The sequence below is a fragment of the Camarhynchus parvulus genome, chromosome 5, assembly GCF_901933205.1.
Source record: "Camarhynchus parvulus chromosome 5, STF_HiC, whole genome shotgun sequence".
Classification (NCBI taxonomy): Eukaryota; Metazoa; Chordata; class Aves; order Passeriformes; family Thraupidae; genus Camarhynchus; species Camarhynchus parvulus.
Genome location: NC_044575.1, coordinates 7,427,640 through 7,443,084, shown reverse-complemented (window position 1 = coordinate 7,443,084; position 15,445 = coordinate 7,427,640). Strand labels below are relative to the sequence as shown.

The following is a 15,445-nucleotide window of genomic DNA, read 5'->3' as shown; positions in this document are numbered from 1 at the left end:
ATTCCAGAACAACAGCTTAATTTAACACAGAATAAGGCTACAGTACTTGGGGGGTGTTTGAAAAACAACAGCCTCTCAGTGACACACTGAATCAATGAATTCTGAGGGTTTCACAATCAGAGTTACCACATTCCTACACCCCCAGCCTAGTCTATTTTGATGAGGAACTAATACAGTAAAGCAGCAGCACAACTTCTTAGGTGTAGCTTTAGGCATCTCCATTTTTGGAGTCCATGTTAGTGAAGAAACCTACCCACACCCATACCCACCATGGCAAAAGGAGAATACACTTGTACTTAATTAAAGAGCAAGAATCTTGCATTACCAGTTTGACAAGGTATGGGACCAAAAGCAGTCTCCATCTTTAATATATATGAGAGTAGAGGGATTTCACTGAAGTTTGTCCTCTCCTCACATAAAGCTGGTCAAGATTTCCTGGGATTCCATGCTGGATAGCACAGCATGCAATCTTCCTTGGGGATGCCAAACTGAAGAACAACTGCAAGATGTGCTGAGAAGATTTAAGAAGCTCTGTAATTTTCCTAGGACCCCCATTCTGGAGACTAAGCAGCTGTAGCAAGATTTTTAAGTTGTAAACAACATCGAATTGTAAGTTAACCTGGGCAAGAAAAATTATTTTTCTGCACATCAACTCTAAACATACTGCACTTACAAGAAACAGCACAATTCTAGCTCAGCTGGCATTAAATATTAAATTTCTATGACTTTTAAGAATTAAAAATTATTTAACCCTACATGCTACATTCTAGTCATGTTACATGACTAACACTGCACAGTTTTTTACAAGCAGACCCAGGACAAGACCCATCATGCACAACTATTTCAATGACAAGATACTCCTGCTTGCAAAAACTCTGAGCAGCAGCTGAGGCCCTGCCCTATTCTAATCGTTCATCTTGGCCTCTGGTTGCCAGCTTTAGTTCTGTGGCTAGCAGCTGAAAAGTACATTTTTCACACTCTGTTATGAGGGAATGCTTGGGAATATCTGAATAAGGCTGGCCAAGCCACCCTCATTAAACAAGCAGCAGCATGTACCTCCCCCTCACTGCTCTCCTATATTATATATATCTGTATTTATTATTTTTGCCAAGTGATGAACACTTCAGTCTTATAATTTCAAACTTGTTTAAGCAAGTAATACTCACTGAGGACAGATACGTGCCTTCAGCAGGAAATTCAACTTTCAGCTCTTCGCATTTTGTTTCTCCCTACTTCTCTGTACTTTATCACCCCAGTTTAGAGGCTGTGTGGATTTATTGGGATAAGTGAAGCTAAATATGTCCAAATCTGTGATATTCTGAATAAATTCTACTGTACTATTCCATGGAAAAGTTGCTCCATTTTAGCAAATACTCCAAAACAAAGCAATTCCAAAGTCCACACAAAAAAACCACAATCTCAGGTCCTACAACAGACACATCTGCTATCTAAACACAGAAAAAACTAGGAAAAAAAATCAGCAACATAGATTAAACATTGAAGGGCTGTTTTAGGGGGAGGGGTTAAGCTTTATTTAAAGTTCAAAGTCATTTTTGTGTCTGCCACAAACAAAAAAAATCCATCATGAACAGTTCTAACCTTGATACCTGAACCCAGCCAGTAGAAGGAAACCAGGGAGATGAGCAAGGCTATAATGCAGAGAAGAAATATTTTTTTAAAAAATCAATCAATAAATGATAAATAAATGAAAAATAAATAAATTAATAAAAGACAGGGGCAGGCTGTCAATATGGTGTTACCACTACCAAATGCTGAAGTGAAGGATGGGTTAGTGGGGAACCTGTGAAGCTCCTGTTCCACACTGGACTAAAAACAAGGGAAAGATGATGCAACAGGGAAGTCCCACAGCCTCCTACTCCACTGAGACAAAAGAAATGCTTGGCCCATATTTCCTCCTCTACTTCCCAGGACTTAATCTTTTATAACCATTGTACAAAATTCAGGAGAGGGTTATGCAGTCTCCACAAACTACAGCTCCAACGGGGTCAGAGTTACACCAATGTCATTATCAGCATAAAAGAGACCCTGGGAGGGGAAAAGGACAACTAAAATCCTAAAAAAGCTGTTCCATTTCCACTTCACATGAAGCAAAGTAATTCCAGATTTCTTGAGACAAAGACTCAGCTTTTGGAAGATAATGGTGTGGAACCACACCCTGCAAAGACATTCTGAAAACTCAAGCAGCATGTTTTAAAAAATAAATTACTGGATGCACCTGCCTCGTGCTCTTTAACACAAGGCTAGAAGAATGTTAGGACTTTCCAAGCTCTTTCCCATGAACTACAAAAAGGTGATCATGTTGTATGAAAAATACATTACTTAAGAATAACAATAAGATTCACAGTGGTATCCCAGGGCATCCCTGAAATTATCTAAACCAAACTTTTAGTCATTCCCCCAAATGCAGTACAGAAAATAGAGAGCTTTGAAGGGAATTCACCTTACACAGGCAGAAACATGTGGAAAGCCCAACCAGATCCACCCACACATCCAATATCACCCTCCACACGGGCTCTGCTCTTCCAGCCTTGGGTCTCCTGAGTGCAACATCATTCTTTACATTCAAATTAGATTAACTGAGGAACTCCAAACATCAGAATCCTGTTTATTAAATATTTCATTTGGATCAGGAATTTCTTTTACTTCTGGGTTTCCAAAGCAGCCCATGCCTTAAATCTCAGTAGAAGCAAGAGATTCAAGCATGAGATGCATCCAGGACTTCAAATACCTTACACAAGAGAACCTTAAAGTATATAAAATTACAGAGTCCAGCTTCCCACTGGGAACAGCAAATCCACAAGCACAAGCTACTGTGAAAAGCACAGCAAATAACAGAATTTAGCTCTGGCACTATTAGTTCAGCAAAGTTGACAGAGTCCCATGACTCCCAGCATGTTTAGCTCAAAGTTTCCCAATTACAGACAGGAATGCAAAGAAAGTGAGAATTTTGACTCTTAACAATCTACTGGCAAAGTATATATTGCTAAATAATTGTGACAGGCTCACATAGGACAATTGAGAATCCACAACTCAAACCCACAGTTTAAACCCTGCCACTGATCAAGACAGCACTCCCTTCAGACGTGTACAGACCTCCCTTTTCACCCAATTTTCTTTTTTAAGGCAATTTGGGGTTGCACAGTGAAAAAACTTTCATATCAAACATTCTGTAAAGCAAATAAGCAATTTCACTTTGAGATCTCTCCTTACCTTTTCATGACTGTGCTTGGAAATTCAGAAATAGCTTAATAAAAGTGGTCACTATTTATGGAGACAACCATGGAAATAGCACCAATAAAAAACCAAGAATTTATGATCCTCTTTATTCAGTGAGCCCTCTCCACATTGAAGAATGTTTGTTTAGCTTTTACACAAAGCATTTTGGTGGCCAAAATTCCTTTTCAAGTAATCCAAAATAAACCAAATTTCTCAGCACTGGACACTGTCAGTGTTGAAGACAATGATCAGTAGACTTCATCAACTGCAAGGCAGTTTCTTCACAGGAACATTCACAGATCTTTCAACCATACATCAAGCCAGTCTTAACTTTGTACAGGCCAACATAGAAATTCTTTGTTTAAACTGCACGTTATAAAGTGGCTTTGTTTTGTTTGGCTTTTTGAACTATGTAAATTACTCAGCTCCATAGGATTATATAATTAAATCCTTATACTGTGCACTGTTCTGTAAATTTGAAGTAGGAATAGAAAATCTCACTTCTCTTGACAGTACAGTGTTTAACAATCTCCATGCTTTACTCATTTTTACCACATAAGCTACCCTGTCATTCTATATAAAAGGCAAATATGCCTCTAAAAACAATGTTTTAAATGTATAGAACCAAATTTTATATGCATTTATGTGAGAGATAGAATTTAAAAAAACAAGCACTGTGCTTCAGAATATTTCTCCACAATTGGATACCCAACTCTACTATGTACTAGCAATAGGAGTAAAGCAAAACACAGACTCAGACCATACCCAAAGAGAGATTACTGCTCTACAGAGAGGAAAAAAATAAAAAAATGTTAATTAAATTTAAAAAGAAAATCAAGAGCTGCCCATTTTCCTATGACAACAAAAAAATACTTACTTTCTAAAGAGAAGTTCTTTTTTCTCCTTAACAAAACTCAAAAGGTCACAAATCAAATTTTTCAAGCTTTTTTTCCAAGCAGCCCTTTAAACAAGTCCTTATTTAAAATCTGTCCTGAAGATATCTGATTATGCTCAATACTGCTCATGTAAGGATATTTTCATTAAGGAATCACAGAATCCTAGAATAGTTTGGGTTGGAAGGGACCTTAAAGTTCACCTCTGCCATGGGCAGGGACACCTTCCACTAGACCAGCTTGCTCAGAGCTCCATCCAGCCTGGACTTGAACTTTGGGGCACTTCACAGAATTTGTAAAACAAAAGACTAATTCTAGATATTTATCTTTCAGAAAACGTAACCAGAAGACAGATGAATTACAGGAATATGTTGACCATTCTTATTCATATGTATCCATCAACGGCCAGGGCACATTTCAGATCCAACCAAAATTATATTGCTGTTAAGATCTGCACTACCATCCCCAAAAACCATATCCTCAGTAGACAGGAGCATAAGCACATGGACAAAGTTCAAGGCCACTGTGGAACAGCAAAAGAGGAGATTAAACAACATAGCTTCTCCTTTGAAAAATGCTGCAGCTCCAGCCAGTGCAGGAATAGGCCACAGAGCCCTGTCAGGCTGATCAGAAGAAAGGAGCTGATTTTATATGAAACCAAAGGTCAAGTCTGAAACAGATAAAGGTCATGGGCAAAAAACCAAGGGAACCAACTACTCACATCAGCTTAGAGGAAAACAACACATCAGAATGCAAGTGAGCATTAACTTGGACTTGTAATCACACCCCTCCAATTCTAAATATCCAAACTCCCAGAACAATCTCCTCAAGTGACCTACAGATATGGATTCCTACACAATCATCTGGAGTTTCCAAAATGTGGAAACACTATTTCCCTGTGCCTCTGTGAAAAAGTCAAGTTGAATAAAAAACTCACTCTATTCAGTAGCAAAATAATAATTCTTCTTTCAGCCCAGAGAATGTGAAAACATTTTTCCTGGCAAGAATTGCATTACATTTACACTTGGGGAACCCACAGGCAGGATTATTAAAAAAAAACACTTGGAAAGTTATGAGCATCCAGATTACCTGACACACACAACAAAAATTTATTTCGTCTCAGTATTTTTAGCTTGAGATGTATATACACAAGAGATTATGGTATTTTCTAATATATGTCAACAGATACCAGTCAGCTTTACCAACTTTAAGTGACTTAAGCTGCCTAAATTGCTACAAGCAGCTTACACAAAGACCTCTGTCATATTCCTTTAAAAATGGAAAACTAAAATAATAAATCCCCAAATTCAACTGCGAAGCATATTCATGCAGTTATGAGATGCAATGCTAACTTAGGGGGAGGAAAGACAATTACTAATAGGCACTTAAAATGTTCTTTCCAAAAATTCAAGGTCTCTGATAACACTCATAACTAAGGGGCCTGCATACATTAAAACACAATGTGTCCTCCTAATTCCATGATCAAAACCTACAGTGAATAAAACCAACATTTAACTCTCCTAAATATGTTACAGAAAGGATGAAACCAAGTCTTAGGCCAGTGGACATTAAAACACTAAGAATTTGTAAAGGGGTAGGGAAGTGTGTTCTTAATTCATATTTATCTTAAAAAAATAAAAGGAAAAGGGATTTGTTTTTTTTTTTTTTCTGGAATTGCAATTATGTAGCCACATTGAATCTTCAAGTCTTGCAACTAAACATCTTCAAAGCACTTTTTAGTTACTCTCTTACAAAAGAACAGAGGAAAAAAATAAAAGGTAACAGAGGAAGAATTCTCTAAATACCAAAAGACACTACCTCTTGCATCAGAGGCTACAGGCAACTGATGAGGGTTTACATGTGATGTTCACCTGGTTCTAAATATATATTTTAAATACTTTGTTTTGATTATAGTTCTTTCCACCTGATATACAGCCTGTTTTTAGGCTGCAGGTTAGACTAGAGCACCCCTAGCATTAATAAACCCACTGACAGACATCTGTCCACAGTAGCACAAGAGTAGGGAAAAATCACTAGCTCCTGTTTCAGGGCCTCATCCACTACCAAAACAAATAAAAAAGCATTTCTGTGCAGTCACCAAAACATTCTTTCTACAAATAAACTAAGGGAAATAAAAACAATCGTTTCAGACTTCACCAAATCTGCTTGTTAAGGGGAGGGATGGGACATCACTCAGCAGTAAAACAGCAGTAAATTTCACTCCAAATTTAACAGCAGTCAAATTCACCCTCAAATACAAAGAAAACCCAAAATGAATTCCAAATTTAATCTAGCTAAATGGTCTATTTATAATCAAACAAACCTAAATTAAAAGCACAGTATAAACAGCAAGTTGCTAACAATAGGCAAACAGATGTCTGCTGGGCAGGGGTGGGATGTTTCAATAAACAAACCCAAACATATCCACATGAGAAACCAAGAAGACAGAACCAATGCTGGAGACTCTCAGTGCTCAATATACTCCTCTGCATTATTTAAGTGTAGCCACTCCTTTTTGCCCAAACACCGGGCATTATTTCAGACAAGTTCATACTTTGAAGGTTTGGAGCAAAAGATATCTGTTTCTATGTCCTGAAAACAAAGAAATGCTAGGGAAGCTGAGGTTTATTGATAATCAGTGAAGAATTCTGAATGTTAACTCTTATCTCCATCTGACTTAAACTAGTGTAAAGCCAAATCAGTTCAGTAATTTACTAAGAGCCAAGTATGATTTAGTAACTGAAACTCAACATAGATGTCTGAAAATGCAACAGGAAGAGTCCTGTTCATCTCTGCTGTCAGAACAGGGTGGGAGCAATGGAGGATGTGCCTGCCCTGACATCCATGTGAAAGCCTTTGGCACCCCCAGCATTCCTGGGCACTCTCCGAGATTAATGGCTGTTATTCAGAAGTCAGCACCAGCTGCTGCCAGAGTAGGAAGTGCAAGCCATGGCACCTCAGGGCTGAACATCTGGGAATGCTGCAAATGGAGCTGCACGGAAGTGCTGAGGAAATTTCAGCTGCTGCAGAGTCTGGCCAGGTCTTTGTGTGTTCTACCACTGTGTTCTTCATATTAGGTACAATTCAAAGCCTCATTTCTACATCTATGACATCCTGTATTACTCAAAACTTGTCTGGAGGAAATCCAAATACCACTATTCATAAAATAGCAATGAAATCCTTAAGTCCATCACTTCCAAACAATGCCAGGGCAGTCTTTGGGCCAAGTGTTTTGTTATTTCTTACAGGTGAGGCATTGAGTATTCCTGAGATTGTCTAAGGAACATCACTGTATAGGGACATACCTCAACTTCACTGAATAGAAATATGAACAGACACACACAATTTTTAACTGAAGTGTGAGGTAGTGATAAAATATTCACTATGGGACGAAAGCAACTTTTACTTTAACCTCTTTTGCTTACCTTGTAGAGAAAAAAATGAGGCATGATAAATTTAAGGCCAAAAGATCAGAGGTGCAAGATTAAGATGGATCTTAATATGTGCTGCTTCATATTTGTATTGTATTTATTAGCTTATAAAATTAACATACATATTAAAATTTTCATCCTGATAACAACTGCTGTGAATTCGTCGACTGTGCTTTTGTTTGTGATAAGCAGCAGAGTCACTGGAGATTAAACTCTGGTCTTCACCATCCAAAACAAGCATCATGGTTTAGAAAACATCCACGTGAAATTCTATCAGCAAAATGAACCCTGGCCTGCAACACTTTAATAGCAAGAAGTGAAGTAACTTGGGCCTCATCTACCTTAGGTTCAAAATTTAACTTTTAAATACAGTTTTACAGATTAACTTATGAATTTGAGGCACACAATCTTGAATTCTGTAGAATGCACTCTAAAAGTCACATAAAGGGCATAATCAAATCCACTAAGATCATCATTAGAATTATAACAATGTGTTTATGCTATAAAGCCCTTCAAGTAAAAAGTTAATGCTCTTTTTTTTCTGTGAAAAATTCTAGAAAGCATAAAATTAAGTTCTAGCACAGCACTTTGATTTCCTCAAGTTCATTTTCCAAGGTCAGAGTACAGTTTGACTAGGGTAATCTGTAATAGAGGAAACTCCCAGAAAACAAAGAGCATTGCCAAGAATCCAGTTATTTTATCAAGGCAGTGGTGATGTATTTCACTTCCAGCTGTCCACACTAAAAACCCAGAAAAAGTCAGCTTTAAGTAAATTACTTAAGTATTTACTTTAAGTAAATGTAACAGATAAAGCACATCTATATAAGATTAAAATGCACTCCTCTCAGAGAATTAGACATCCAGAAAAGCTGCCTTAACCCAAATAACTGTTCCAGGTTTACGGAGCTAGAACTGACACCTTGAATTCCCAGCTGCCCACCACACTAAGAAATGTGACCATGAAATGTGCATCACTGCTGCAGGAAAAACTGCATTTACTTTTAGAATCTCAGAGGTGCACACACTGATTTTGAAAATACTGCCATTTGGAAATTGATCACATACGCTGTTAGTTACTCTGAAATATATATATATGGTGTATTTTATATACCAGTGGGAGCTTCTTTCTTATACACAGAAAACTCACTGAATGTAAGGAATTAAGCACAGGGATGCCATCAGAAATTGACTGCCTTCATAGCAAAACCAGAAGAGGAATTTTGGTATAGAAGAAACCAATCTGCCATTCCTGCTTTTAGACCAGGACCTCCCATCAGCCATCAGAACAGCCTAAAACTGGCTGGTTCAGCTAAAGATCTAAACCAGGAAAAGTACACATAGAAACAATTCAATTCAATACCTGTTAAGATAAAGTAGTCTAAAATCAACTACAAAGACTTGTCACAAGCCAAGTCTGAGACTTTGGTTACAGAGTGATTTAGCAATTAATGAAATTACACAGGTCTTTGTACAATTGGTTCAATTGACCTTGCAGGTCTACTAAACTGAAAACAACTACTATGACAAAAAAAAAATTAAAATCTACACTACTATCCATTCTTTGCTGAAAAAAATATAACACAGCTGTTATTTTATTAAATTTTAAGACTTTACCCTCCTTGAAATTCACGGCTTGACAACAGAGCATTTGAGGCAGTAGTTCAAAAGAATGCTCAGCTTAAAATAATTAACAAAAAAGTTTGAATAGTTACAAATATTCGTCACTACAAAGTTTTGACAGTGAACACATATTAGAATTTTTAAAAAATTGTTTCCCCTCATCAAAAATTTGCACCCATGAAGTAACTGACTCTACCATAACAACAACAAAAAACTGTCCAATACAGAAGCAGCAACAACAACGAAAATATTTCTGATTTTTGAAAGCACCACCATCATTTGAGCTAAGCATCACTGGGGACAAAAGCAGCAGTTCCAGAGGATGAAAGCAGTGTTTTCCAAAAGCAATCTACAAAAAAAAAAATCCATACACTGCTGTATGTTTACATAAAATTGCAGTAAAATTTCTCCCTCAACTGACTTGCTTTTCTAACAGATTTCACATGAAATTATGCAATTATAGCATTCTTGAAAAGGGGAACTGTTTACTAATTTTCCAGAAATGTTCAGAAAGTGATGGTTACAAGCAAGTAGCCTACTAGATTTAGGAAGGAAAGCTGAGAACTGAGAAGGCAAAAGGGAAACAGCAGAGCTGAGATGATTCTGCTCAGCCACAAACTCAGGTCTAGCAGTCTGCAGGTCATGCAAGTGGTTAATGGACTCCATTAATGCAGCAGACCTGACACAGAAGATGAGAAGCTACAATTATTACAACCAAAAGCCCAAGAATGATGTTTGCCTGCAGCACACGAGTTAACACGGGCAGCAGCAAAGGTTGGAAACTTCTCCTTTCTGATTTTCATCATTGTAACAGAACTAGATTAACACATGTAACATTTTCATTTCCATCCCTCAGTAATTACCAGCACCAATTACCATACCAAGAGTCATATAGTGATTACATTATAATGAGAGCAGTGAAACAGAAGGATTTAATGCCACTGTTTGAAAGGATATAAACAGTAACTACAACATTTAAGGATATGGGAACATTTGTAAAAGTCACAGCATCATTGTGCCACGCTTGGGACAGCAACCACCATGCCAGAAAGCACAAGGCTATCAACAGTTAACCAACACTTCAAAGCAGCCCCTGCTTTGCCTACAACCAAATGCTTCTCAACATGTCCAAAGTCCAGTTGTATTATTTTTAACTGGAATGGATAAAACCCAACGAGTTCTGCAGACACCAATCACCTTTCCTAACTATGCTCCTTACGTAACAAACCCAGCACCGCAGGCCACGTGCATTCTCCACAAGGCACTAATTAGGAACTCCTAGCAGGACCAAAAAAAAACCCTCAAAAAACCAAATCCAAACTTTTCAAAAATAACTAAACAGGTTAAACAACACACTCAGACTTCTATATTGCCATGACAACTCAGCATGCATTCACAGGCACTCTTCAAGGTTTTAAATCAAAGTCTTTAATAGAGTCTGTATTGAATTCACAGAATCCCAGAGTGGTTTGGGTTGGGAGGAACCTTGAAGAGCAGTTCCAAAACCCTGCTATGGGCAGGGACACCTCCCACTAGACCAGGTATTAATTCTTAAGTACATGGATGAATCAGGCAATTAAGAAATAGCAATTAAAAAGTACTAGTTGCAGAAAAAAGTCCATCACGTTCTATTAAACAAAAGGATGTAGATACCATTCCACGTATATGCTAAGCCAAGGAAATTCCAGAAACTGGGAGAGCAGACTGGAGGGAAAGGGCTGCTCTTCCCTGCTTTCCTTGCTTCTACACCTTTCTCAAAGTGAGCAAGCACCAAAAGATCCTTCAGGATAGATTCATCTTTCCCTAAGACAACTTGACTCTTCAGTAAATCAAACAAACAAAAAGCCAACAACACACCACAAAGAATACAAAAATCATTGAAAAAGCCCCTCTCAAACGTACATACCTGTGGAAGTGCAGTATTGAGCTGCCTCTGCAAGGAATCCCTCTCATGGCCAACCTCATGCAGCTTGCCCTGGGTGAGGGCGAGCGTCTCCTGAGTTTCCCGGAGCGTTTCCAGCAGGCGATCCCTCTCCTCCAGCATGGACACCATTAACTGCTCAAAGTGGGAATCAGCATCCGACTGCAGCGGGGAACCTGAACCGTGGCCTCCATTTCCCCCGGCGGGAATCTCGGCCTCGCTGATGGTTGGCATCACCTCACACATCATCTTGAAACAAAAAGAGACACAACAAAGGCCAGAAATCTCGGTCAAACGAATCTAAACAGGAACTTTGAGTGCTGCCCGTAACACCCACTTAGCTCTCCCCACGATAGCATCAGCAAAGGCTGCCAGCACCTTGGCGTTTGCCACTATTTCATTAAGAGTGGAGAAAAGGTACAGTCAACTTAATCAAGGCTTTGCTTCATAATGAGAATCTTGTGACTTCTTGCAAAACCAGATTTTTGCAGGCTACGTCTCAAACTGTGACTTCATTTTAATGGATTTATGTTTTTGTGAGGAGTAAACTGCTGCCGAGATCTTTTAAAAAGAAAAACAAAGATAAGGCATGCAGCCTGACACCAAAAATTATACACTTCACCCAGCAAATGATTACACTGCACATTTTGGGAAACATTATCTGCTTCTTCCACTGCTTCAAACACACAAAGATTGTATCTACAACAGTGCTTTGAGCTTCTGTTGGCTGTAGAAGTTTTATGGTGGTGAAAGTGATGTATGGTAAATGAGTAATAAATCCAAACAGTCCAATTCAGGAGATAAAAGCATGTAAAGGAAGATAAAAAGTAAAAAATTCATTATGAAGCAGTAGCAGCTGTCAATGCGGACAGCAAAAATAAAGGTAAGCAAAAATAATTAAAGGCAGAGGATGGATACGGTTAACAATGCAAATAGGAGCACTGCACTAGTGGAAGCGAGCACACTAAACTGGGAGCACCTTTGAGAGACCCTCACAGATCCCTACCAGAGCTAAGGCATTAAAGTTTTAAAAACCATGGAAAAAACCCACTCGTGTAACCACTGAACACTGACCCAACAGCAAAGTTCTTCAGGCAACCTCTCTCAAAAACACAAACCTACAAAAATGCAAGGCAAAATCAGGGGAAGTAGCTCCTCAAACCTCTCAGGTACCACAAACTTTGTTCTCAGCCTTAAATTTCACACTCACATCTGGAAATTTTAAAAGAATGATTCATTCTTAGTCTTACAGTGGGTCCTCTCCATGCTTGGAAAGACTTGGAACAATCTGAAGTGCTTTGTAACGTTTTCATGCATGATTACGATAAGCCCTGAATTTTCACCACTACGTTATTTACCTTGCTCAATAAAACGAAAAGGCTTGGAAAACAGGCCCCAGGTTTCCTGCAGCACCAGTTCTTCTCTGTTTTAGCAGTTTTCTGTTATCCCCCAAAACCCTTTGGATCGCAAAGCACCCATCCAGCTCCAGTCCAATGACTGTTTAATCGAAACACATGAAAAAAATAATAATAAACCTGCCGAGGAAAGAGCAGATCCAGTAAAAAGCAGCAGCTTCAGCTAACTCGCCAAGTCCCCGGCACAGAAGAATGTGAAAATAAACTGTCTCAGCTTCCCATCCCTCTATTACTGGCCCATAGGTCCTGCAACAGCTGGGATAGAGGAATCATGTGCTGACCAAAAAAAAAAAAAAAACAACCAAAGTAGTCCGATGCAGGGATGCAACAAGCTTCAACAGTTCATCGCTCATAAATTCCACTCAGGTCACAATCGCATTATTAAACACAGTACGGACAGCAGAGGAAAACAGCATGAGCTTTCTTGTAGAGGATTTGGAAAAGCCTCCCTTCTTTTCTCTTCTATTAATTCCAACGGGAAGCTCTCCTTCCAGTTCCCTGCGTCTTAGTTCAAACATTTATAATCCCAAGAGCAAGGCGCTGGCGTCGCTTCGGAAGGCGAGCAGGGAGCAAGACCTGTTGTTTTCTCCGCACCAGTCCCGCAGACGATGCTCCGCAACCGAGAGCGGGCGAAGAAAGGACCCGGCAGCTCCGGGGGCACCGGCCCGGTCCCGCCGCTGCCCTTCCCTGCGCAGGGCCCGGCTAACAAAGCTGCGGGCGGAGGACGCGGGGCTCCCCCCGGGGAGAGAGCACCGGGCCGGGCCTCGCTCCTCGCCTCGCTCGCTCCCCGCCGGAGGCCCCAGCGGCGCGGCCGGCCCGGGCCCCGCGCAGCCCCTGCGGAGCGAGCCCGGCCGCGGAGGCCCCGGCGAGCTCGGCCTGGCTCCGGCCCCTACCGAGCGGCGGCGGCGGCTCCGCCGCGCCGGGACGGTCCCCCCGGGCCGGGCCCGGCTCCGCCCGCCGCCGCCGCCTCCACGTCCGTGGTGGCCGGCGCGGGTCGGCTGAGGCCGGGTGGGTGGTGCCGACCGCCCGGCGGTGCCGCCACGGCCTCAGGGAGCGGCAGAAGCGCTGCGCGCCCGGAGAGCCGCGATCGCCACCGCGGTCCCGCCGCTCCCGGCCCCGCTCGCCGCCTCCTCCCGCCGCTCCCGGCGCGCTCCGCGGCCCCGCATAAATCAGTGCGGCGCCCACAATGCACCGCGCGGGGCGGTGCGGCCGCTCCGGCCCCGCTCCCCGCTGCCGGGGACCCGGGTTCGAGACCCGCTCTGCGCTGCCTGCCCTGGGAGCGATACCGCCGCCGCCCACGCTGCCCGCCCCGGGGGAGAGGACGGGAAAGCCGCAGCTGAGCCCCGGGGCGGGAGGCGTCCTTGCTGAGGACTGGGAACAGGGCAGGGCTGGAGCGGCCCCGCAGTCGCAGCCCGTGCCGGGGCCTGCATGTGGCGAGGCGGGATCGCAGCGCCTCGCCCGAGCCGGCCGCCCCAGCCCGCTCCCGGCGCCTGGGCCAGCCCGAAGGCCGGGACCTGCTCTGGGCACCTCCGTTCGAAAGGCCGTGAGGGGCTGGAGCGAGTCCAGAGAAGCGAATGGAGCTGGGGAAGGGTCTGAAGCACCAGGAGAGGCTGAGGGAGCTGGAAAAGGGGCTCAGCCTGGACAAAAGCAGGGCACATTGTCACTCCGTACAGCTCCCTGAGAGAAGGTGGTGGCCAAGTTGGTCTCTTTTCCCAGAGAAGGACAAGAGGAGATAGTCTTGAGCTGCCAGGGGATGTTTAGGATGGACATTGGGAAGAATTTCTTCACGGAAAGGGTGATCAGACGTTGGAATGAGCTCCCAGGCAGGTGCTGGAGTCACCATCCCTGGGCATGTCTAAGGAAAGGCTGGATGTGGCACTCACTGCCATGTCCTGGGTGACACCGTGGTGTTTGGTCATAGACTGGACTCAATGACCCCAGAGGTCTTTTCCAAGCTAATCCATTCTGTGATCCTGTGGAGCAGAGCTGCCAGATCCCCAGCACAGCGAGGGGCGACTTCTCTGGCATAGCCTGTTCTCCACAGGAAACTGGGTTTGGCTACATTGACTGTTATTTTTCCAAAACACCATAGAAATGTTTTTCCACTTGCATTTCTATAGCTTTTGCTCTCTTCTGGAGCATTCACCATGCCCACGAGTTGAAAGTTGAAGTGTGCCAGGCAAAGCTTAGAAAAGTCTCTTTCCTCTCTTTGCATCTGTGTTACCACCCTGAATTAAGTATTTGCATTTTGGACCCTATTGTTGCTTTTACAATGGAAATCTCTAAAAGGCATCAAGGGCCATTTAGGCAGACAGAGGCAAGTCATGCCAAAAAGTGGCAGTCCCTGCACAGAAGGTTTGCAGATTTGTGGCTGGATTATGTGGATTAATTTGTAAACACAACATCTCAACACCTAACACTGGATAGAAAGGATCACTAATGAGTCCATTTCCTTTTCCACATACAAAATTCTTTACAAGTTTACTACACTATGCTCTTTCCCTTTAGTATCTGAGCCTTTAGAGTGAATTCAAGCCACATTTTATAAGTTTTCCCTGTACAGCCATGAGGTCTAAATTACTTTTTTGTTTTTCCTCCTGAACTTTCTAATGTAATCCCATGACTCTGGGAACTGGAACTTTGAGGAAAAAGCCAAATATGATGAGGCACATTCAAACCGTGAATTCTGCCAAATATAGACCAGCACAGATTTAGTGCTGAATGTCTGAATAACTGAGGTCTGACTTTTCAATGTCGGAAGAGTAGCAAAAAGATTCCAAAATGAATTGTTATGAATTAACAGATACATAGGTAAATGCTTTTATTGATAAGCTTTGATCCAGATTTTCAGTGGATGAAGAAGACTTCAGGCTGAGCAGCTGCCAGGGCAGCATTTTCAAAATAACCTGCTGCAGCAATATCAAAACA

General features: G+C 41.8%; 1 protein-coding gene across 1 annotated transcript in view; it reads right to left on the bottom strand.

Annotated features, from left to right (window-relative positions):
• The window catches only part of PPFIA1 (PTPRF interacting protein alpha 1), a 53,950-nt gene extending 40,605 nt beyond the window's left edge, over positions 1-13,345 (bottom strand). The window contains 2 exon segments of the mRNA XM_030948640.1: positions 11,088-11,351; positions 12,461-13,345. Of these exon segments, the coding sequence (XP_030804500.1) occupies positions 11,088-11,351 (264 nt within the window). The 5' untranslated portion in view covers positions 12,461-13,345.
• Positions 13,346-15,445: the final 2,100 nt, after the last annotated feature.